The sequence below is a fragment of the Oncorhynchus gorbuscha genome, unplaced genomic scaffold (assembly GCF_021184085.1).
Source record: "Oncorhynchus gorbuscha isolate QuinsamMale2020 ecotype Even-year unplaced genomic scaffold, OgorEven_v1.0 Un_scaffold_4206, whole genome shotgun sequence".
In the NCBI taxonomy this organism is placed as follows: domain Eukaryota; kingdom Metazoa; phylum Chordata; class Actinopteri; order Salmoniformes; family Salmonidae; genus Oncorhynchus; species Oncorhynchus gorbuscha.
In genome coordinates, this window is record NW_025748279.1 from 1 (window position 1) to 23,602 (window position 23,602).

The 23,602-nt window shown below is 45.5% G+C and overlaps 1 protein-coding gene across 1 annotated transcript in view; it reads right to left on the reverse strand.

Moving 5' to 3' along the window:
- Positions 1-110: 110 nt before the first annotated feature.
- LOC124028457 (kinesin-like protein KIFC3) overlaps positions 111-23,602 on the reverse strand; it is a gene marked incomplete at its 3' end in the record, with an annotated part of 32,452 nt that continues 8,960 nt past the window's right edge. Inside the window, exons 6-17 of the mRNA XM_046340505.1 lie at positions 12,773-12,948; positions 8,133-8,198; positions 4,236-4,373; positions 3,927-4,124; positions 3,162-3,335; positions 2,549-2,696; positions 1,788-1,918; positions 1,306-1,417; positions 995-1,179; positions 708-812; positions 451-581; positions 111-231 (exon numbers count right to left, since the gene is read on the reverse strand). Of these exons, the coding sequence (XP_046196461.1) occupies positions 111-231; positions 451-581; positions 708-812; positions 995-1,179; positions 1,306-1,417; positions 1,788-1,918; positions 2,549-2,696; positions 3,162-3,335; positions 3,927-4,124; positions 4,236-4,373; positions 8,133-8,198; positions 12,773-12,948 (1,685 nt within the window). The remainder of the gene's footprint in view (positions 232-450; positions 582-707; positions 813-994; positions 1,180-1,305; positions 1,418-1,787; positions 1,919-2,548; positions 2,697-3,161; positions 3,336-3,926; positions 4,125-4,235; positions 4,374-8,132; positions 8,199-12,772; positions 12,949-23,602) is intronic.

Sequence of the window (23,602 nt, forward strand, 5' to 3'; positions counted from 1 at the left end):
CCCAGGTTTTCCAGAAATAATGGTTGGAAGATTCTACCGATCAGCAGGGAATAAACTGGAAAGTTACCAGGACTTTCACCCTGAGAAAAAATAAACGTGAGTCTCCTCACTTTCTTGATGTGTTGGAAGCTCTTGACCTCTATGAGCCGGAGTCCAGGGACGTGCAGCTGTCCTGTTCCGTCTGGGTTGATCTTAATGTCCAGCTTCTCTCCATCCTTACTCAGCAGGTCTCTGGGGACAGAACAGGAAGTTATTGTCAGTTTATCACCACACTAACTTAAAGCACTTTTCATATATTTAAGGCCTCATATACTAATATAAAACAATATAGTGGCACAAATATAAAACGGAAGACTCGAATAATGAATGATAAAACATATCACCACTTCTAAATGCTGGGATAGTTTTCTGCCAGTCATTGAGAGGGAAGGAGAGCAGCTGGGAAGGTACCTGAGCACCTCGTTGTAGATCTCCACAGAGCTGACAGTCACGGTGTACGTCCACATGTCCTTCCTGTCCTCTATCTCACTAAACAGGTGTTTCAGAGCACGCTGGTTGATGCCTGGGTTCTCTGTGCTGCCCTGACGACAACAAAGGATGGAGATTTTGATACAACGAGTCAATTTCAATCAAATATTCAGCCTTATTTAACAACAACACATTTATAAACCTTACATTACACATTCGTATGCAGTGCTACAACACACCTCCATGGTGTAGGTCTTCCCAGAGCCAGTCTGCCCATAGGCAAAGATGCAGACGTGATATCCATCTATACAGGATGTCACCAGGGGCTCGATCTCCTGGAAGACCTTAGACACAGTAGAAAACCAACGGTTAGCGAGTGTGTATCGTTCACAGTCACTGCTGTTTTTTGAGTCACACCACAGAAACTGAAATACCACCCCTGAGCCATCATGGCGTCCACTCATTTAAATAGATAGAGAAGTGACAGCACTGTGTCTCGTAATGGAGACTGAGTTTCTCAGTATACCTCTTCCTGAGTGGCCTGAGGGTGGAAGACACGGTCCAGTTCAAAGTTATGGCTGCGGCCCTGCCCTTTCAGCACGGAGAGAGCTGATTCGTTGTTGGGGTCCGTGGTTACCACCACTGATTGGCCCTCCTCATGCTGGTCCTCCTTCAGAACCGGCTTCACACGGCACAGCACACGGATGTTGCCTAGCAACAATGACAGTTTATTTTAATAATGATACAGCATTATATATAATTGCCTTTTTTTCCCAATAGAACAAAGAGACTCCCTCCTCCAGTCTCTTCCTTCATCTGGAACTTGTTTCACCATACCTTTGAGCTCGACCAGCTGCTCGTGGTACTTCCTCCGCAGTGCCACCTCCTTCCTGTACTTCTCCAGGAGGTCCTTGTTGGCCTCCGACATCTCAGTCATAGCTGCTGATATCTACACAGACAGGCCAGAGATAAACGGTGAAATCTCATAGCTGCTGATATCTACACAGCTGCTGATATCTACACAGACAGGCCAGAGATAAACGGTGAAATCTCACTCATAGCTGCTGATATCTACACAGACAGGCCAGAGATAAACGGTGAACACACACCACACCTTTTCAGCTTGGCCTTTAATTAATGTTATATCTTTACTGTAACTTCAGACATCGTTTTCTCTTTACATCTTTTCTGCTGCCTTCTGTTTGGTTTTTATCTCTTTCAATTAATTTACAGTTTTGTGGGTTTAAATTTCACTTTAAATCAAGTTTGATTTGACTTGAAACAACGCTGGTTAATCCAGCAGCAGTGTTTTGTGGGACCTGTTTCTTGGCGTCGGTGATGGCTGCTCCGTAGAAGTCGGAGAAGTTGCGGACCTGACTCCTCAGGCTGGCGTAGTCTGTCTTCATGGTGCGCAGGGTCGGAGGGAGCGCTGTCAGACGCTTCTGCAGGTCTGCCACAGGACACACACACACACACACACACACACACACACACACACACACACACACACACACACACACACACACACACACACACACACACACACACACACACACACACACACACACACACACACACACACACACACACACACACACACAGACACAGACACACACACAGGACACACACACACAAAGAAAGAGAAGAGAAAGAAAGAAAGAAAGAAAGAAAGAAAGAAAGAAAGAAAGAAAGAAAGAAAGAAAGACCCCCCTTAAGTTTTAGATGCACTATTGTAAAGTGACTGTTCCACTGGATGTCATAAGGTGAATGCACCAATTTGTAAGATAAGAGCGTCAGCTAAATGACTTAAATGTAAATGAAAGAAAGAAAGAAAGAAAGAAAGAAAGAAAGAAAGAAAGAAAGAAAGAAAGAAAGAAAGAAAGAAAGAAAGAAAGAAAGAAAGAAAGAAAGAAAGAAAGAAAGAAAGAAAGAAAGACTGTCACAGATGCTCAATGGTGATGTGATGAGCATGAAGCACAACATCCTATGAATCAACAGCGCTCCCAGATTCAACAAGCCCATCACAGCATATCTGCACAGTCTGTAGAAGCTTCTGAAGGTTGTACTAGATGGGACTCACTAAAGAACTGGTCCTGCAGGCTCTGGAAGTGTTCTACGGAGCAGGTCGCTGCAGCCTTTACAGCCTCCTCCTTCTTCTCCTCCAGGTGACCTATCTCCTTCAGCAGTTCCTCCTGCAGTACACTGATCTCCCGCTCGTACGCTGCAATCTGGGAGAGGCAGTCCCATTCACATTCAGCATATGATGAGGAGGTTCATGAATTGGAATGCGTCCCAAATGCCACCCTGCTCCCTATTTCGTTCACTACTTTAGACCAGGACCCATTGGGCTCCAGCCAACATGGGTCCAGTAGTACGTGACATAGGGAATAGGATGCCATATTGGATGCAGATAATACCTTGCATAGCTTGGTAGGAATGAAGGTTAGTATTATACACTATAGTTTCTTCTTCTGGTTAGTAATTTAACTGTTAAATCTCGTCATTGTGAACTTTGAAGTAGAATACATTTTTTCTCAGGAATGTAATATTTCTTCATGAATATTTCACAGAACAATATTTCACAGGACGTTCAAACCAATACTGTGACTTTTCATTGGTTCCCACCTTGTGTTGCAGGTGACTTTTCATTGGTTCTCACCTTGTGTTGCAGGTGACTTTTCATTGGTTCTCACCTTGTGTTGCAGGTTACAGCTGAATTCATCTGACTTCCTGATGTGCTCCTCCAGTTGTCTGCACTTCTCGTTCTGATTGGTCAGTTTCTCTGACAGCTGCTCGTTCCTCTCTCTGGCCTCAGCCAACTGCCTCAGAGTCACCGGTGACTCCACCTCCACAGTTTGAGTGACAATCTGTCCCGGAAAATACCAATGAAGGTTATAACCTCATTTAATATAAAACCATTTATTCAACAATATATGCCATATATATATATATGCCATTTAGCAGACGCTTTTATCCAAAGCGACTTACAGTCATGTGTGCATACATTCTACGTATGGGTGGTCCCGGGATCGAACCCACTACCCTGGCGTTACAAGCGCCATGCTCTACCAACTGAGCTACAGAAGGACCACACAACCCGCTTCTCCAGGACCAACAAGACCAGTGTCTGATTCCAAACCATCAGAAAACTGTTAGATTCATTTGAATGAATCCAGAACCGAGTGGCGCAGCAGTCTAAAGCACTGTATCGCAGTGGCATCACTACAGCATCACTACAGACCCGGGTTCGATCCTGGGCTGTATCACAACCGGCTGTGATCGGGAGTCCCATAGAGCGGGGCACAATTGTCCGGGTTAGGGAAGGGTTTGGCCGGGGTAGGCCATCATTTTAAATAAGAATTTGTTCTTAACTGACTTGCCTAGTTAAATAAAGGTAAAATAAGAGAATGAGAAGGTATTGTATTAACAGCAAGGTGTCTTTTGCAGACAATCCCTACCTTGACCTGTGGCTCTTTGGCCCTCTCTTTATCCAGCTCGAGCTGCAACTCCCTCACTCTCTCCTCTCTTCTCCTCTGCTCCTCTCCTCTCCTCCACTCGCTTTGTTCGCTCTGTCGCTCCAGGTGAGACAGCTGATCAGCCCTCTGCTGCAGGGAACTCTCCAGGTGCTGCACCCGGCTGCGCAGGTTCTCATTCTCCTACAGGGGGAGACGTTCAATTTGTACGCGGTTTCAGCTTCAAACAACTTCAAATTCAATATTTGTGGTTATTGTATAGGGACTAGTGTTTCGTTTGGGACTGCTTCTCACCTTGATGAGTATAGAGCTGGACTGGGAGGGGATGACAGAGAGCTGCTGCAGGAGGCCCTGGGTGACAGTCAGACTCTGTTTCAGACTCTCGTTCTCCGCTGACAGACACACAACCCGCTTCTCCGAGTCTGTGGCTCCCTGAGGAGGAACACAATGGATTACACTAAAGCATGACGAACAGGTTATATCACACTAAAGCATGACGAACAGGGTATATCAGCAGCTCTCTGTCATCCCCTCCCAGTCTTTCTCCCCTCTCTCTCCAGATGAAATCTCGCGTCTTGTGACGGCCGGCCGCCCAACAACCTGCCCGCTCGACCCTATCCCCTCCTCTCTTCTCCAGACCATTTCCGGAGACCTTCTCCCTTACCTCACCTCGCTCATCAACTTATCCCTGACCGCTGGCTACGTCCCTTCCGTCTTCAAGAGAGCGAGAGTTGCACCCCTTCTGAAAAAACCTACACTCGATCCCTCCGATGTCAACAATTACAGACCAGTATCCCTTCTTTCTTTTCTCTCCAAAACTCTTGAACGTGCCGTCCTTGGTCAGCTCTCCCGCTATCTCTCTCAGAATGACCTTCTTGATCCAAATCAGTCAGGTTTCAAGACTAGTCATTCAACTGAGACTGCTCTTCTCTGTATCACGGAGGCGCTCCGCACCGCTAAAGCTAACTCTCTCTCCTCTGCTCTCATCCTTCTAGACCTATCGGCTGCCTTCGATACTGTGAACCATCAGATCCTCCTCTCCACCCTCTCCGAGTTGGGCATCTCCGGCGCGGCCCACGCTTGGATTGCGTCCTACCTGACAGGTCGCTCCTACCAGGTGGTGTGGCGAGAATCTGTCTCCTCACCACGCGCTCTCACCACTGGTGTCCCCCAGGGCTCTGTTCTAGGCCCTCTCCTATTCTCGCTATACACCAAGTCACTTGGCTCTGTCATAACCTCACATGGTCTCTCCTATCATTGCTATGCAGACGACACACAATTAATCTTCTCCTTTCCCCCTTCTGATGACCAGGTGGCGAATCGCATCTCTGCATGTCTGGCAGACATATCAGTGTGGATGACGGATCACCACCTCAAGCTGAACTTCGGCAAGACGGAGCTGCTCTTCCTCCCGGGGAAGGACTGCCCGTTCCATGATCTCGCCATCACGGTTGACAACTCCATTGTGTCCTCCTCCCAGAGCGCTAAGAACCTTGGCGTGATCCTGGACAACACCCTGTCGTTCTCAACAAACATCAAGGCGGTGGCCCATTCCTGTAGGTTCATGCTCTACAACATCCGCAGAGTACGACCCTGCCTCACACAGGAAGCGGCGCAGGTCCTAATCCAGGCACTTGTCATCTCCCGTCTGGATTACTGCAACTCGCTGTTGGCTGGGCTCCCTGCCTGTGCCATTAAACCCCTACAACTCATCCAGAACGCCGCAGCCCGTCTAGTGTTCAACCTTCCCAAGTTCTCTCATGTCACCCCGCTCCTCCGCTCTCTCCACTGGCTTCCAGTTGAAGCTCGCATCCGCTACAAGACCATGGTGCTTGCCTACGGAGCTGTGAGGGGAACGGCACCTCAGTACCTCCAGGCTCTGATCAGGCCCTACACCCAAATAAGGGCATTGCGTTCATCCACCTCTGGCCTGCTCGCCTCCCTACCACTGAGGAAGTACAGTTCCCGCTCAGCTCAGTCAAAACTGTTCGCTGCTCTGGCTCCCCAATGGTGGAACAAACTCCCTCACGACGCCAGGACAGCGGAGTCAATCACCACCTTCCGGAGACACCTGAAACCCCACCTCTTTAAGGAACACCTAGGATAGGATAAAGTAATCCTTCTCACCCCCTCCCCCCTTAAAATATTTAGATGCACTATTGTAAAGTGGTTGTTCCACTGGATGTCATAAGGTGAATGCACCAATTTGTAAGTCGCTCTGGATAAGAGCGTCTGCTAAATGACTTAAATGTAAATGTAAATATCACACTAAAGCATGAGGAACAGGTTATATCACACTAAAGCATGACGAACAGGTTATATCACACTAAAGCATGACGAACAGGTGATATCACACTAAAGCATGATGAACAGGTTATATCACACTAAAGCATGAGGAACAGGTTATATCACACTAAAGCATGAGGAACAGGTTATATCACACTAAAGCATGACGAACAGGTTATATCACACTAAAGCATGAGGAACAGGTTATATCACACTAAAGCATGAGGAACAGGTTATATCACACTAAAGCATGATGAACAGGTTATATCACACTAAAGCATGACGAACAGGTTATATCACACTAAAGCATGAGGAACAGGTTATATCACACTAAAGCATGAGGAACAGGTTATATCACACTAAAGCATGAGGAACAGGTTATATCACACTAAAGCATGAGGAACAGGTGATATCACACTAAAGCATGACGAACAGGTTATATCACACTAAAGCATGACGAACAGGTTATATCACACTAAAGCATGACGAACAGGGTATATCACACTAAAGCATGATGAACAGGTTATATCACACTAAAGCATGATGAACAGGTGATATCACACTAAAGCATGACGAACAGGTTATATCACACTAAAGCATGATGAACAGGTGATATCACACTAAAGCATGATGAACAGGTGATATCACACTAAAGCATGAGGAACAGGTTATATCACACTAAAGCATGAGGAACAGGTTATATCACACTAAAGCATGATGAACAGGTTATATCACACTAAAGCATGACGAACAGGTTATATCACACTAAAGCATGAGGAACAGGTTATATCACACTAAAGCATGAGGAACAGGTTATATCACACTAAAGCATGAGGAACAGGTTATATCACACTAAAGCATGAGGAACAGGTGATATCACACTAAAGCATGACGAACAGGTTATATCACACTAAAGCATGACGAACAGGTTATATCACACTAAAGCATGACGAACAGGGTATATCACACTAAAGCATGATGAACAGGTTATATCACACTAAAGCATGATGAACAGGTGATATCACACTAAAGCATGACGAACAGGTTATATCACACTAAAGCATGATGAACAGGTGATATCACACTAAAGCATGATGAACAGGTGATATCACACTAAAGCATGATGAACAGGTTATATCACACTAAAGCATGAGGAACAGGTTATATCACACTAAAGCATGATGAACAGGTGATATCACACTAAAGCATGACGAACAGGTTATATCACACTAAAGCATGACGAACAGGGTATATCACACTAAAGCATGATGAACAGGTTATATCACACTAAAGCATGATGAACAGGTGATATCACACTAAAGCATGATGAACAGGTGATATCACACTAAAGCATGATGAACAGGTTATATCACACTAAAGCATGAGGAACAGGTTATATCACACTAAAGCATGAGGAACAGGTTATATCACACTAAAGCATGAGGAACAGGTGATATCACACTAAAGCATGAGGAACAGGTTATATCACACTAAAGCATGACGAACAGGTGATATCACACTAAAGCATGAGGAACAGGTTATATCACACTAAAGCATGATGAACAGGTGATATCACACTAAAGCATGACGAACAGGTTATATCACACTAAAGCATGAGGAACAGGTGATATCACACTAAAGCATGACGAACAGGTTATATCACACTAAAGCATGATGAACAGGTTCTATCTGTCAATACTGGTCCCACAATATTGCCTGTTTGTTGCCTAACCAGTATGATTTCCCTATAGGTTTAAAACCAAGCCAGTGAAAGATACCTCAATGCTGACACACCGCAGGGATTTTCACACGACACCATTCTGTCTCTGACTACAGCAGCAGTGTAAACATGTACCGCGGCAGCTTTGCTGATAACAAATGGAGCAGATTGTCTCGAATGCTTACAGAGTCCGTTCTCAGTCTGGACAGCTCCTCCTCCCGCTCCTCGATGCAGCTCTTCAGTTCGTCGATCTGGGGAGGACACAGGGAAAGTATGTCGTCTGTAGTCTTGTACAAGAAGCTTAAAGGGAAGAAGATGGGATTTAAAAGGACGGATTGGATGCTGAAAAAGAGAGTCGTTTTTTTTGTTCATCGATTGGAAATGTGCATTTGACAGTGTGCGGGTACTGTCGTAATGTTTTTAAAAGAATATGAATTATGACTCATAGCACACTAACTTCAATCATCTCCAAACTGCTCGCAGAAACATACAAATGGTATTCATGAGGTCACCTGTCTCTGGGGAAGTAGAAAAAAGACCTACATCTCTAAATCTCTCATTATCCCTTTAAACATGAACACCCCATAATAATATAATAATAATATATGCCATTTAGCAGACGCTTTTATCCAAAGCGACTTACAGTCATGTGTGCATACATTCTACGTATGGGTGGTCCCGGGAATCGAACCCACTACCCTGGTTAGGGCCAATTTACATTCAATCAATTGAAGATGTTAACTTTATTACACTTTATAGTCAGATGGCTGACAAAACAACTGTGGGGGCAGATGATGGCAATTAGACAAAGTTCTGTGTTTGTGGCCAAATCCCCTGAAGTTAATGGTGGCTATTTAAACCACTCTGAACCATGGAATACAGTTGATCCTGGCCCATAGACGACTTTCAGGGTAAGGAACCATCTGACTGACGATACGGTGTAAAAAAGTTAGCTATCCCTTAATTGAATTTACAAATCAATCATTGCAAATTGGGCATCAAATGGTCAAGGATTTCTTACTAAACTGAATCTGATAAGCTTTAGTAATTGTGTTTATGAGCCCAGGCTCTTCCCAGGTGCAACAAAGGGACAAGTGGGAAATGGCTTAAAACAGTCAAATGGCTGAATTGAGAAGCGATGAAAAGGATTAAATGACGTGTTTCGTGTCGTTTGTTTTGTTTTATTACCATGACTACAAGTATCACCGAAATAATGCTCCTGTAACATGCATGTTAACACATATTGTTCAGATGGATTGTATCATATAAGGGACATATATGTAATAAACATTTGAATACTAAATGTGTTACATATATATGAGCATATAAGTATTATGTATACATGCACATATATGTGGATATAAGGCAGAAATATTTGTCACATATCTGAAAACAGCCCATTATTGTATATTCCAACATATATATGACATATCTAGTGCCGTCAGAAACTGTTTCAAACTATTGACTTTTTCTACATTTTGTTGTGTTAATGGGTTAAATACAGATTTTGTGTCACAATACCCCATAGTGTTAAACGTAATGATGTTTTTAAAAAGTTTTTACCTATGAATAAAACATGAAAAGCTGAAATGCTGTGTTGTAAAAGTACTTAAGTGAAAATACTTTAAATACTTTAGTTGTTTGTGGTATCTGTACTTTACTTTACTATTTACATTTTTGACTACTTTTAATTTTACTTCAATACATTCCTAAATAAAATAATGTACTTTTTACTCCATATATATCCCTTTAAGCATGGTGAAGTTATTAAGTACACTTTGGATGGTGTATCAATACACCCAGTCACTACAAAGATACAAGCATCCTAACTCAGTTACCAGAGAGGTTAGAAACCACTCAGGGTCTCCCACTCCTCTTTCTATTCTGGTTAGAGTCAGTTTGTGCTGTTCTGTGAAGGGAGTAGTACACAGCTTTGTACGGGATCTTCAGTTTCTTGGCAATTTCTCGCATCGAATAGCCTTCATTTCTCAGAACAAGAATAGACTGATGAGTTTCAGAAGAAAGTTCTTTGTTTCTGGCCATTTTGAGTCTGTAATCGAACCCACAAATGCTGATGCTCCAGATACTCAACTCGTCTAAAGAAGGTCGGTTTTATTGCTTCTTTAATCAGCACAACAGTCTTCAGATGTGCTAACATAATTGCAAAAGGGTTTTCTAATGATCAAATAGCCTTTTAAAATGATAAACTTGGATTAGCTAACACAACGTGCCATTGGAACACAGGAGTGATGGCTGCTGATAATGGGCCTATGTCGATATTCCATAAAAAATCAGCCGTTTCCAGCTACAATAGTCATTTACAACATTAACAATGTCTACACTCTATTTCTGATCAATTTAATGTTATTTTAATGGACAAAAAATGTGCTTTTCTTTCAAGAACAACGACATTTCTAAGTGACCACAAACTTTAGAACGGTTGTGTATATTGCCACATACAGTGCCTTGCGAAAGTATTCGGCCGCCTTGAACTTTGCGACCTTTTGCCACATTTCAGGCTTCAAACATAAAGATATAAAACTGTATTTTTTTGTGAAGAATCAACAACAAGTGGGACACAATCATGAAGTGGAACGACATTTATTGGATATTTCAAACGTTTTTAACAAATCAAAAACTGAAAAATTGGGCGTGCAAAATTATTCAGCCCCTTTACTTTCAGTGCAGCAAACTCTCTCCAGAAGTTCAGTGAGGATCTCTGAATGATCCAATGTTGACCTAAATGACTAATGATGATAAATACAATCCACCTGTGCGTAATCAAGTCTCCGTATAAATGCACCTGCACTGTGATAGTCTCAGAGGTCCGTTAAAAGCGCAGAGAGCATCATGAAGAACAAGGAACACACCAGGCAGGTCCGAGATACTGTTGTGAAGAAGTTTAAAGCCGGATTTGGATACAAAAAGATTTCCCAAGCTTTAAACATCCCAAGGAGCACTGTGCAAGCGATAATATTGAAATGGAAGGAGTATCAGACCACTGCAAATCTACCAAGACCTGGCCGTCCCTCCAAACTTTCAGCTCATACAAGGAGAAGACTGATCAGAGATGCAGCCAAGAGGCCCATGATCACTCTGGATGAACTGCAGAGATCTACAGCTGAGGTGGGAGACTCTGTCCATAGGACAACAATCAGTCGTATATTGCACAAATCTGGCCTTTATGGAAGAGTGGCAAGAAGAAAGCCATTTCTTAAAGATATCCATAAAAAGTGTTGTTTAAAGTTTGCCACAAGCCACCTGGGAGACACACCAAACATGTGGAAGAAGGTGCTCTGGTCAGATGAAACCAAAATTGAACTTTTTGGCAACAATGCAAAACGTTATGTTTGGCGTAAAAGCAACACAGCTCATCACCCTGAACCCACCATCCCCACTGTCAAACATGGTGGTGGCAGCATCATGGTTTGGGCCTGCTTTTCTTCAGCAGGGACAGGGAAGATGGTTAAAATGTATGAGAAGATGGATGGAGCCAAATACAGGACCATTCTGGAAGAAAACCTGATGGAGTCTGCAAAAGACCTGAGACTGGGACGGAGATTTGTCTTCTAACAAGACAATGATCCAAAACATAAAGAAAAATCCACAATGGAATGGTTCAAAAATAAACATATCCAGGTGTTAGAATGGCCAAGTCAAAGTCCAGACCTGAATCCAATCGAGAATCTGTGGAAAGAACTGAAAACTGCTGTTCACAAATGCTCTCCATCCAACCTCACTGAGCTCAAGCTGTTTTGCAAGGAGGAATGGGAAAAAAATTCAGTCTCTCGATGTGCAAAACTGATAGAGACATACCCCAAGCGACTTACAGCTGTAATCGCAGCAAAAGGTGGCGCTACAAAGTATTAACTTAAGGGGGCTGAATAATTTTGCACGCCCAAATTTTCCGTTTTTGATTTGTTGAAAAACTTTAAAATATCCAATAAATGTCGTTCCACTTCATGATTGTGTCCCACTTGTTGTTAATTCTTCACAAAAAAATACAGTTTTATATCTTTATGTTTGAAGCCTGAAATGTGGCAAAAGGTCGCAAAGTTCAAGGGGGCCGAATACTTTCGCAAGGCACTGTATTAGTTGGGGTGCTGGGTGTTTGTAAGTATGCATCCATGTAGCTTTCTCTCTCTCTCTCTCTCTCTCTCTCTCTCTCTCTCTCTCTCTCTCTCTCTCTCTCTCTCTCTCTCTCTCTCTCTCTCTCTCTCTCTCAATTAAATTCAATTTGCTTTATTGGCATGACGTAACAATATACATATTGGCAAAGCTTACTTTGAATATTTACAATATTAAAATAATAAGAATCAAAATTGTCAACGGGACAACAGTCGCAACAATAACCAAGGGTCAAAATAACCATACATCGAACAATAACAATAAGCATACAGTGGAGGACATGTGCAGGTTGATTGGTCTGTCAGACACTGTCCCTCATCTTATGGCAGGCAGCAATGTAGTGTTCTGCCAACCCACAGCTCTCTGCGTCCTCCCCCAACAGGATGGGTAACCTACTCTCATCAGAGAGGTTTTTGAAACCTTGGGGAAATGACACTCTAATTGTTTTATATTTTTAACATTTTTTTCAGGAAATGCAGCTCTGTCTCAGGTTCTGCTGTTGTGCAGTGGATACACAGTCTTTCCTCTACAGGGAGCCAGGTTTTCCTGTGTCTACCCTTCTCAATGGCAAGGCTGTGCTCACTGAGCCTGTACTTTCTCTCCCTCTCTCGCTCTCTCTCTCTCTCTCTCTCTCTCTCTCTCGGTGTGCATGCGTGTTTACATTCGTGCATGCATATGCATGTGTGATGGACTGTACCTGATGTTGGAAGACCTGTACTCGTGAGTGTCGGTCCTGTTCTCTCTGCTCCAGTTGGGAGTGCAGCAGCCGTAGTTCTCCCCTCAGCTGGCTCTTCTCTCCCTGTAGTCCATACAGAGACTCTACCAGCCTGTGGAGCCCTGCCCCGGCACCAGGGACATCAGCACCACACTCACCTAAAGGCAGACAATACTCTAGGATTATGACAGACATATTTGTCATTATACTCATTATCATCAGCAGCAGTATTATCATCATCATCATCATCATCATCATCATCATCATCATCATCATCATCATCATCATCATCATCATCATCACTATTGACACTATTATCATCATCACCACCATCATTATCAACATTATTATCACCACCATCATCACTATCACCACTATCATCATCACCACTATTGCCTCTATCCCTCACTATCACCACTATCACCATTACCACTATCACTCCTATCACCACTATTATCATTACCTCTATCACCACTATCACCACTATTATCATCACCACCATCACCACTATTATCATCACCGCTATCACCACTATTATCATCACCACTATTATCATCACCACTATCACCACTATTATCATCACCACCATCACCACTATTATCATCACCACTATCACCACTATCACCATTACCACTATCACCACTATTATCATCACCACTATCATCACCACTTTCACCATTACCACTATCACCCATGTTATCATCACCACTATCACCATTACCACTATCACTCCTATCACCACTATTATCATCACAACTATCACCACTATTATCATCACCACTATCATTACTATCACCACTATTATCATCACAACTATCATCATAACCACTATCACCATTACCACTATCACCACTCTCACTACTATCATCATCACCACTATCACCCCTATTATCATCACCACTATCACCACTATCATCATCACCATTACTACTATCACTCTTATCACCCCTATTATCATCACCACTATCATCATCACCATTACTACTATCACTCTTATCACACTATTATCATCACCACTATCACCACTATCATCATCACCATTACTACTATCACTCTTATCACACTATTATCATCACCACTATCACCATGACCACTATCACTCCTATCGCCACTATTATCATCACCGCTATCACCACTATCACTCCTATCACCACTATTATCATCATCACTATCATCATCAACACTATCACCATTATCACCACTATCACCACTATAATAATAATAATAATAATAATAATATAATAATATAATATAATAATATATGCCATTTAGCAGACGCTTTTATCCAAAGCGACTTACAGTCATGTGTGCATACATTCTACGTATGGGTGGTCCCGGGGATCGAACCCACTACCCTGGCGTTACAAGCGCCATGCTCTACCAACTGAGCTACAGGACCACTATCATCACTATCATCATCACCACTATTATCATCACCACTATCACCCCTATTATCATCACCACTATCATCATCACCACTATCACCACTATCACCCCTATTATCATCACCACTATCACCATTACCACTATCACTCTTATCACCACTATTATCATCACCACTATCACCATTACCACTATCACTCCTATCACCACTATTATCATCAGCACCACTATCACCATTATCACCACTATCATCATCATGTAGAAATACAATGTATCAACATCACTATTACCTGACCTTAATTAAACTCATTGTGCACTTAAAACACAGTATAGTAATCACACACACAATGTACACATACATAGTAGTCACACAGTAGTCATAGTAGTCACACAGCCATCATAGTAGTCACACAGCAGTCATAGTAGTCACACAGCAGTCATAGTAGTCACACAGCCATCATAGTAGTCACACAGCCATCATAGTAGTCACACAGTAGTCATAGTAGTCACACAGCCATCATAGTAGTCACACAGCCATCATAGTAGTCACACAGTAGTCATAGTAGTCACACAGTAGTCATAGTAGTCACACAGCAGTCATAGTAGTCACACAGCAGTCATAGTAGTCACACAGCCATCATAGTAGTCACACAGCCATCATAGTAGTCACACTGTAGTCATAATAGTCCCACAGTAGTCATATTAGTCACACCGTAGTCACACAGTAGTCACACCGTAGTCATACTGGTCACACAGTAGTCATAGTAGTCAGACAGTAGTCACAGAGTAGTCAGACAGTAGTCACTCAGTAGTCACATACCATTACATTTACATTTAAGTCATTTAGCAGACGCTCTTATCCAGAGCGACTTACAAATTGGTGCATTCACCTTATGACATCCAGTGGAACAGTCACTTTACAATAGTGCATCTAAATCTTAAGGGGGGAGAGGATTACTTATCCTATCCTAGGTATTCCTTAAAGAGGTGGGGTTTCAGGTGTCTCCGGAAGGTGGTGATTGACTCCGCTGTCCTGGCGTCGTGAGGGAGTTTGTTCCACCATTGGGGGGCCAGGGCAGCGAACAGTTTTGACTGGGCTGAGCGGGAGCTGTACTTCCTCAGTGGTAGGGAGGCGAGCAGGCCAGAGGTGGATGAACGCAGTGCCCTTGTTTGGGTGTAGGGCCTGATCAGAGCCTGGAGGTACTGAGGTGCCGTTCCCCTCACAGCTCCGTAGGCAAGCACCATGGTCTTGTAGCGGATGCGAGCTTCAACTGGAAGCCAGTGGAGAGAACGGAGGAGCGGGGTGACGTGAGAGAACTTGGGAAGGTTGAACACCAGACGGGCTGCGGCGTTCTGGATGAGTTGAAGGGGTTTAATGGCACAGGCAGGGAGCCCAGCCAACAGCGAGTTGCAGTAATCCAGACGGGAGATGACAAGTGCCTGGATTAGGACCTGCGCCGCTTCCTGTGTGAGGCAGGGTCGTACTCTGCGGATGTTGTAGAGCATGAACCTACAGGAACGGGCCACCGCCTTGATGTTGGTTGAGAACGACAGGGTGTTGTCCAGGATCACGCCAAGGTTCTTGGCGCTCTGGGAGGAGGACACAATAGAGTTGTCAACCGTGATGGCGAGATCATGGAACGGGCAGTCCTTCCCGGGAGGAAGAGCAGCTCCGTCTTGCCGAGGTTCAGCTTGAGGTGGTGATCCGTCATCCACACTGATATGTCTGCCAGACATGCAGAGATGCGATTCGCCACCTGGTCATCAGAAGGGGGAAAGGAGAAGATTAATTGTGTGTCGTCTGCATAGCAATGATAAGAGAGACCATGTGAGGTTATGACAGAGCCAAGTGACTTGGTGTATAGCGAGAATAGGAGAGGGCCAAGAACAGAGCCCTGGGGGACACCAGTGGTGAGAGCGCGTGGTGAGGAGACAGATTCTCGCCACGCCACCTGGTAGGAGCGACCTGTCAGGTAGGACGCAATCCAAGCGTGGGCCGCGCCGGAGATGCCCAACTCGGAGAGGGTGGAGAGGAGGATCTGATGGTTCACAGTATCGAAGGCAGCCGATAGATCTAGAAGGATGAGAGCAGAGGAGAGAGAGTTAGCTTTAGCAGTGCGGAGCGCCTCCGTGATACAGAGGAGAGCAGTCTCAGTTGAATGACTAGTCTTGAAACCTGACTGATTTGGATCAAGAAGGTCATTCAGAGAGAGATAGCGGGAGAGCTGGCCAAGGACGGCACGTTCAAGAGTTTTGGAGAGAAAAGAAAGAAGGGATACTGGTCTGTAATTGTTGACATCGGAGGGATCGAGTGTAGGTTTTTTCAGAAGGGGTGCAACTCTCGCTCTCTTGAAGACGGAAGGGACGTAGCCAGCGGTCAGGGATGAGTTGATGAGGGAGGTGAGGTAAGGGAGAAGGTCTCCGGAAATGGTCTGGAGAAGAGAGGAGGGGATAGGGTCAAGCGGGCAGGTTGTTGGGCGGCCGGCCGTCACAAGACGCGAGATTTCATCTGGAGAGAGAGGGGAGAAAGAGGTCAGAGCACAGGGTAGGGCAGTGTGAGCAGCAGAACCAGCGGTGTCGTTTGACTTAGCAAACGAGGATCGGATGTCGTCGACCTTCTTTTCAAAATGGTTGACGAAGTCATCTGCAGAGAGGGAGGAGGGGGGAGGGGGAGGAGGATTCAGGAGGGAGGAGAAGGTGGCAAAGAGCTTCCTAGGGTTAGAGGCAGATGCTTGGAATTTAGCGTGGTAGAAAGTGGCTTTAGCAGCAGAGACAGAGGAGGAAAATGTAGAGAGGAGGGAGTGAAAGGATGCCAGGTCCGCAGGGAGGCGAGTTTTCCTCCATTTCCGCTCGGCTGCCCGGAGCCCTGTTCTGTGAGCTCGCAATGAGTCATCGAGCCACGGAGCGGGAGGGGAGGACCGAGCCGGCCTGGAGGATAGGGGACATAGAGAGTCAAGGGATGCAGAGAGGGAGGAGAGGAGGGTTGAGGAGGCAGAATCAGGAGATAGGTTGGAGAAGGTTTGAGCAGAGGGAAGAGATGATAGGATGGAAGAGGAGAGAGTAGCGGGGGAGAGAGAGCGAAGGTTGGGACGGCGCGATACCATCCGAGTAGGGGCAGTGTGGGAGGTGTTGGATGAGAGCGAGAGGGAAAAGGATACAAGGTAGTGGTCGGAGACTTGGAGGGGAGTTGCAATGAGGTTAGTGGAAGAACAGCATCTAGTAAAGATGAGGTCGAGCGTATTGCCTGCCTTGTGAGTAGGGGGAAGGTGAGAGGGTGAGGTCAAAAGAGGAGAGGAGTGGAAAGAAGGAGGCAGAGAGGAAAGAGTCAAAGGTAGACGTGGGGAGGTTAAAGTCGCCCAGAACTGTGAGAGGTGAGCCGTCCTCAGGAAAGGAGCTTATCAAGGCATCAAGCTCATTGATGAACTCTCCGAGGGAACCTGGAGGGCGATAAATGATAAGGATGTTAAGCTTGAAAGGGCTAGTAACGGTGACAGCATGGAATTCAAAGGAGGCGATAGACAGATGGGTAAGGGAGAAAGAGAGAATGACCACTTGGGAGAGATGAGGATCCCGGTGCCACCACCCCGCTGACCAGAAGCTCTCGGGGTGTGCGAGAACACGTGGGCGGACGAAGAGAGAGCAGTAGGAGTAGCAGTGTTGTCTGTGGTGATCCATGTTTCCGTCAGTGCCAAGAAGTCGAGGGACTGGAGGGAGGCATAGGCTGAGATGAACTCTGCCTTGTTGACCGCAGATTGGCAGTTCCAGAGGCTACCGGAGACCTGGAACTCCACGTGGGTCGTGCGCTGGGACCACCAGAGTAGGGTGGCCGCGGCCACGCGGTGTGGAGCGTTTGTATGGTCTGTGCAGAGAGGAGAGAACAGGGATAAACAGACACATAGTTGACAGGCTACAGAAGAGGCTACGCTAATGCAAAGGAGATTGGAATGACAAGTGGACTACACGTCTCGAATGTTCAGAAAGTTAAGCTACGTAGCAAGAATCTTATTGACTAAAATGATTAAAATGATACAGTACTGCTGAAGTAGGCCAGCTGGCAGTGGGTGCGTTGTTGACACTACGCTAATCAAGTCGTTCCGTTGAGTGTAATAGTTTCTGCAGTGTTGCTATTCGGGGGCTAGCTGGCTAGCTAGCAGTGTTGTTTACGTTACGTTGCGTTAAAAGAACGACAATAGCTAACCTAGAAAATCGCTCTAGACTACACAATTATCTTTGATACAAAGACGGCTATGTAGCTAGCTATGTAGCTAGCTACGATCAAACAAATCAAACCGTTGTACTGTAATGAAATGAAGTGAAAATGTGATACTACCTGTGAATGCGACCGGGTTGTTGAGTCTATTCAGAAGACGTTGGCTAGCTGTTGGCTAGCTAGCAGAGTCTCCTACGTTAAGGACGACAAATAGCTGGCTAGCTAACCTCGGTAAATTAAGATAATCACTCTAAGACTACACACTCTAAACCTAAACACAATTATCTTGGATACGATGATACGAAGACAGCAAAGACAGCTATGTAGCTAGCTAACACTACACTAATCAAGTCGTTCAGTTGAGTGTAATAGTTTCTCCAGTGCAGCTAATCAGTGGACGTTAGCTAGCTGGCTAGTGAAGACTACGTTACCAGTGACATGGTAGTTACTCAGTAGTCATACAGTAGTCAGACAGTAGTAACACAGTAGAGTAGTCGGATAGTAGTCACATAGTAGTCAGACCGTAGTCATACAGTAGTCAGACAGTAGTCAGACAGTTGTCGCATAATAGTCAGACAGTAGTCACACAGTAGACACATAGGAGTGACATGGTAGTTACTCAGGGGTCATACAGTAGTCAGACAGTAGTCACACAGTAGAGTAGTCAGATAGTAGTCACATAGTAGTCATAGTAGTCAGACAGTAGTCACATAGTAGTCAGACAGTAGTCACATAGTAGTCAGACAACAGTCACTCAGTAGTCACACATCAGTGACTTGGTAGTTACTCAGTAGTCAGACAGTAGTCAGACAGTAGTCACACAGTAGAGTAGTCGGATAGTAGTCACATAGTAGTCAGACAGTAGTCAGACAGTAGTCACACAGTAAAGTAGTCAGATAGTAGTCACATAGCAGTCATACAGCAGTGACATGCTAGTTACTCAGTAGTCAGACAGTAGTCACAGGGTCGTCACATTTTAGTCACATAGTAGTCATACAGTAGTCACAAAGTCATCGCACAGTAGTCACATCTAATGCACAAAGTGAAGGTGTATGGTCCACACTCACAAGCAATGCCTTTAGTCTACAACCTTTATAAAGTTCAGGCAAAGCAAGTGAGACCAGTTCTGTGTCCCAGATGGCACCCTATCCTCTTTCTAGTGCACTATTTAACCAGAGCTACAGTACTTTAGGGCCCTGGTCAAAAGTATTGCACAAGAAAGGGAATAGGGTGCAACCCTCTCAGAACATGGTGCCCAGTAGATGTTTTAATCAGTTTCCTCCTCCTGCATGATTTATGGTGTTCTGTCTCTGCCAGGACTGTTTCTGTTTCTCTTTCCTGTTCTCTACACTAATCAACCACGCAGCCTCTGGTTGAGCCACGCAGCCACACAGCCTCTGTCAGCTCTGCTGTGCCGTGTCACTGTTTTAGGAGGTGGGGAGAGGTGGTGATTGGAGGGAGACAGGGGAGGAAGAGGAGAGGGGGGGTGGGGGCCTACATAGCCAGAGGAGAGGGGGGGACTACATAGCCAGAGGAGAGGGGGGGGGGGGGTTCTACATAGCCAGAGGAGAGGGGGTGGGGTTCTACATAGCCAGAGGAGAGGGGGTGGGGGCCAGAGGAGAGGGGGATGGGGTTCTACATAGCCAGAGGAGAGGGGGGGGGGTCTACATAGCCAGAGGAGAGGGGTTCTACATAGCCAGAGGGGGGGGGACTACATAGCCAGAGGAGAGGGGGGGTGGGGGTCTACATAGCCAGAGGAGAGGGGGGACTACATAGCCAGAGGAGAGGGGGGTGGGGGTCTACATAGCCAGAGGACAGGGGGGGTGGGGGTCTACATAGCCAGAGGAGAGGGGGGTGGGGGTTCTACATAGCCAGAGGAGAGGGGGGACATAGCCAGAGGACAGGGGGGGGGGGTCTACATAGCCAGAGGAGAGGGGGGTGGGGGTCTACATAGCCAGAGGAGGGGGGGGGGTCTACATAGCCAGAGGACAGGGGAGGTGGGGGTCTACATAGCCAGAGGAGAGGGGGGGTCTACATAGCCAGAGGAGAGGGGGGGGGTGCCAGAGGGTCTACATAGCCAGAGGAGAGGGGGGTGGGGGTCTACATAGCCAGAGGAGAGGGGGGTGGGGGTCTACATAGCCAGAGGAGAGGGGGGGTGGGGGTCTACATAGCCAGAGGAGATGCTGGATGTTTAACTCAAGGGCAGATGCAGACACATGATCCTGGGAAAATGTGATGGGGGGGAATACAGGCTTTAATGTTTTCCACTCGGGTGGAAGTAATGGCATCAGCCTGCTAGTTAAACCTGCCTTTTACCTCACATGCTAAATAAAGGTGGGTACATATTAAATGATCCATGTTAAATGTCTCAAAGACCAGACTATTTAACAATGTCTAAGTAGAGTAAAGCAACAGGGAGAGTTTAGACGCTGTGTTGTAGACGAGCTACATGATAAACAACTAACGATAAGAGAAATGTGGAATGTGTTTCAGCTTTACACAACATGCACATTTATAACATCATGGAGAGTCTTTGGGTATGAATGACGGGTGATTGTGGAGAATCTCCCAACTCACACACCGTGTAGATCATCATCGGAACACATCTCATTAGAAGGGATAGAACACCGTCTACAAAAACAAACAGCAACACAGGAGAACAGAACAACACACTACAGTAGCTGTTGTTGACATCCCTTCAGAGAGGCAGAGCGCCCAATTGTCATACCTGTCATAAAAGTAAAGATAACCTCATAGAAAATGACTCTGGTAAAAGTGAAAGTCACCCAGTAAAATAGTACTTGAGTAAAAGTCTAAAAGTATTTGGTTTTAAATATAGTTAATTATCAAAAGAAAGAAATAATTTCAAATTCCTTATATTAAGCAAACCAGACGGCACACTTTTCTTGTTTTTTACATTTACAGATAGCCAGGGGCAGACTCCATCACTCAGACATCATTTACAGATAGCCAGGGGCAGACTCCATCACTCAGAAAGACCAGCAGAGGGAAACGAATCAGGGACAAGACATGATAATAATTGACAAACATGACAGTACCCCCCACTTCACCGAGCGCTCCTGGCGCACTCGGTCATCAGACGGAACCCAACTCCTCTCCTCAGGACCGTCATTTACATATAGCCAGGGGCACCACTCCATCACTCAGACATCATTTACATATAGCCAGGGGCAGACTCCATCACTCAGACATCATTTACATATAGCCAGGGGCAGACTCCATCACTCAGACATCATTTACAGATAGCCAGGGGCAGACTCCATCACTCAGACATCATTTACAGATAGCCAGGGGCAGACTCCATCACTCAGACATCATTTACCTATAGCCAGGGGCAGACTCCATCACTCAGACATCATTTACAGATAGCCATGGGCAGACTCCATCACTCAGACATCATTTACAAATAGCCAGGGGCAGACTCCATCACTCAGACATCATTTACAGATAGCCAGGGGCAGACTCCATCACTCAGACATCATTTACAGATAGCCAGGGGCAGACTCCAATACTCAGACATCATTTACAAATAGCCAGGGGCAGACTCCAACACTCAGACATCATTTACAGATAGCCAGGGGCAGACTCCAACACTCATTTTACAGATAGCCAGGGGCAGAATCCAACACTCATCATTTACAGATAGCCAGGGGCAGACTCCAACACTCAGACATCATTTACAGATAGCCAGGGGCAGACTCCAACACTCATCATTTACAGATAGCCAGGGGCAGACTCCAACACTCATCATTTACAGATAGCCAGGGGCAGACTCCAACACTCATCATTTACAGATAGCCAGGGGCAGACTCCAACACTCATCATTTACAGATAGCCAGGGGCAGACTCCAACACTCATCATTTACAGATAGCCAGGGGCAGACTCCAACACTCAGACATCATTTACAGATAGCCAGGGGCACACTCCAACACTCATCATTTACAGATAGCCAGGGGCAGACTCCAATACTCAGACATCATTTACAAATAGCCAGGGGCAGACTCCAACACTCAGACATCATTTACAGATAGCCAGGGGCAGACTCCAACACTCAGACATCATTTACAGATAGCCAGGGGCAGACTCCAACACTCATCATTTACACAGATAGCCAGGGGCAGACTCCAACACTCATCATTTACAGATAGCCAGGGGCAGACTCCAACACTCATCATTTACAGATAGCCAGGGGCACACTCCAACACTCATCATTTACAGATAGCCAGGGGCAGACTCCAACACTCATCATTTACAGATAGCCAGGGGCAGACTCCAACACTCAGACATCATTTACAGATAGCCAGGGGCACACTCCAACACTCATCATTTACAGATAGCCAGGGGCAGAATCCAACACTCATCATTTACAGATAGCCAGGGGCAGATTCCAACACTCATCATTTACAGATAGCCAGGGGCAGAATCCAACACTCATCATTTACAGATAGCCAGGGGCAGATTCCAACACTCATCATTTACAGATAGCCAGGGGCAGAATCCAACACTCATCATTTACAGATAGCCAGGGGCAGACTCCAACATTCATCATTTACAGATAGCCAGGGGCAGACTCCATCACTCAGACATCATTTACAGATAGCCAGGGGCAGACTCCATCACTCAGACATCATTTACAGATAGCCAGGGGCAGACTCCATCACTCAGACATCATTTACCTATAGCCAGGGGCAGACTCCATCACTCAGACATCATTTACAGATAGCCAGGGGCAGACTCCATCACTCAGACATCATTTACAAATAGCCAGGGGCAGACTCCATCACTCAGACATCATTTACAGATAGCCAGGGGCAGACTCCATCACTCAGACATCATTTACAGATAGCCAGGGGCAGACTCCATCACTCAGACATCATTTACAGATAGCCAGGGGCAGACTCCAACACTCATCATTTACAGATAGCCAGGGCAGACTCCATCACTCAGACATCATTTACAGATAGCCAGGGGCAGACTCCAACACTCAGACATCATTTACAGATAGCCAGGGGCAGACTCCAACACTCATCATTTACAGATAGCCAGGGGCACACTCCAACACTCATCATTTACAGATAGCCAGGGGCAGACTCCAACACTCATCATTTACAGATAGCCAGGGGCAGACTCCAACACTCATCATTTACAGATAGCCAGGGGCAGACTCCAACACTCATCATTTACAGATAGCCAGGGG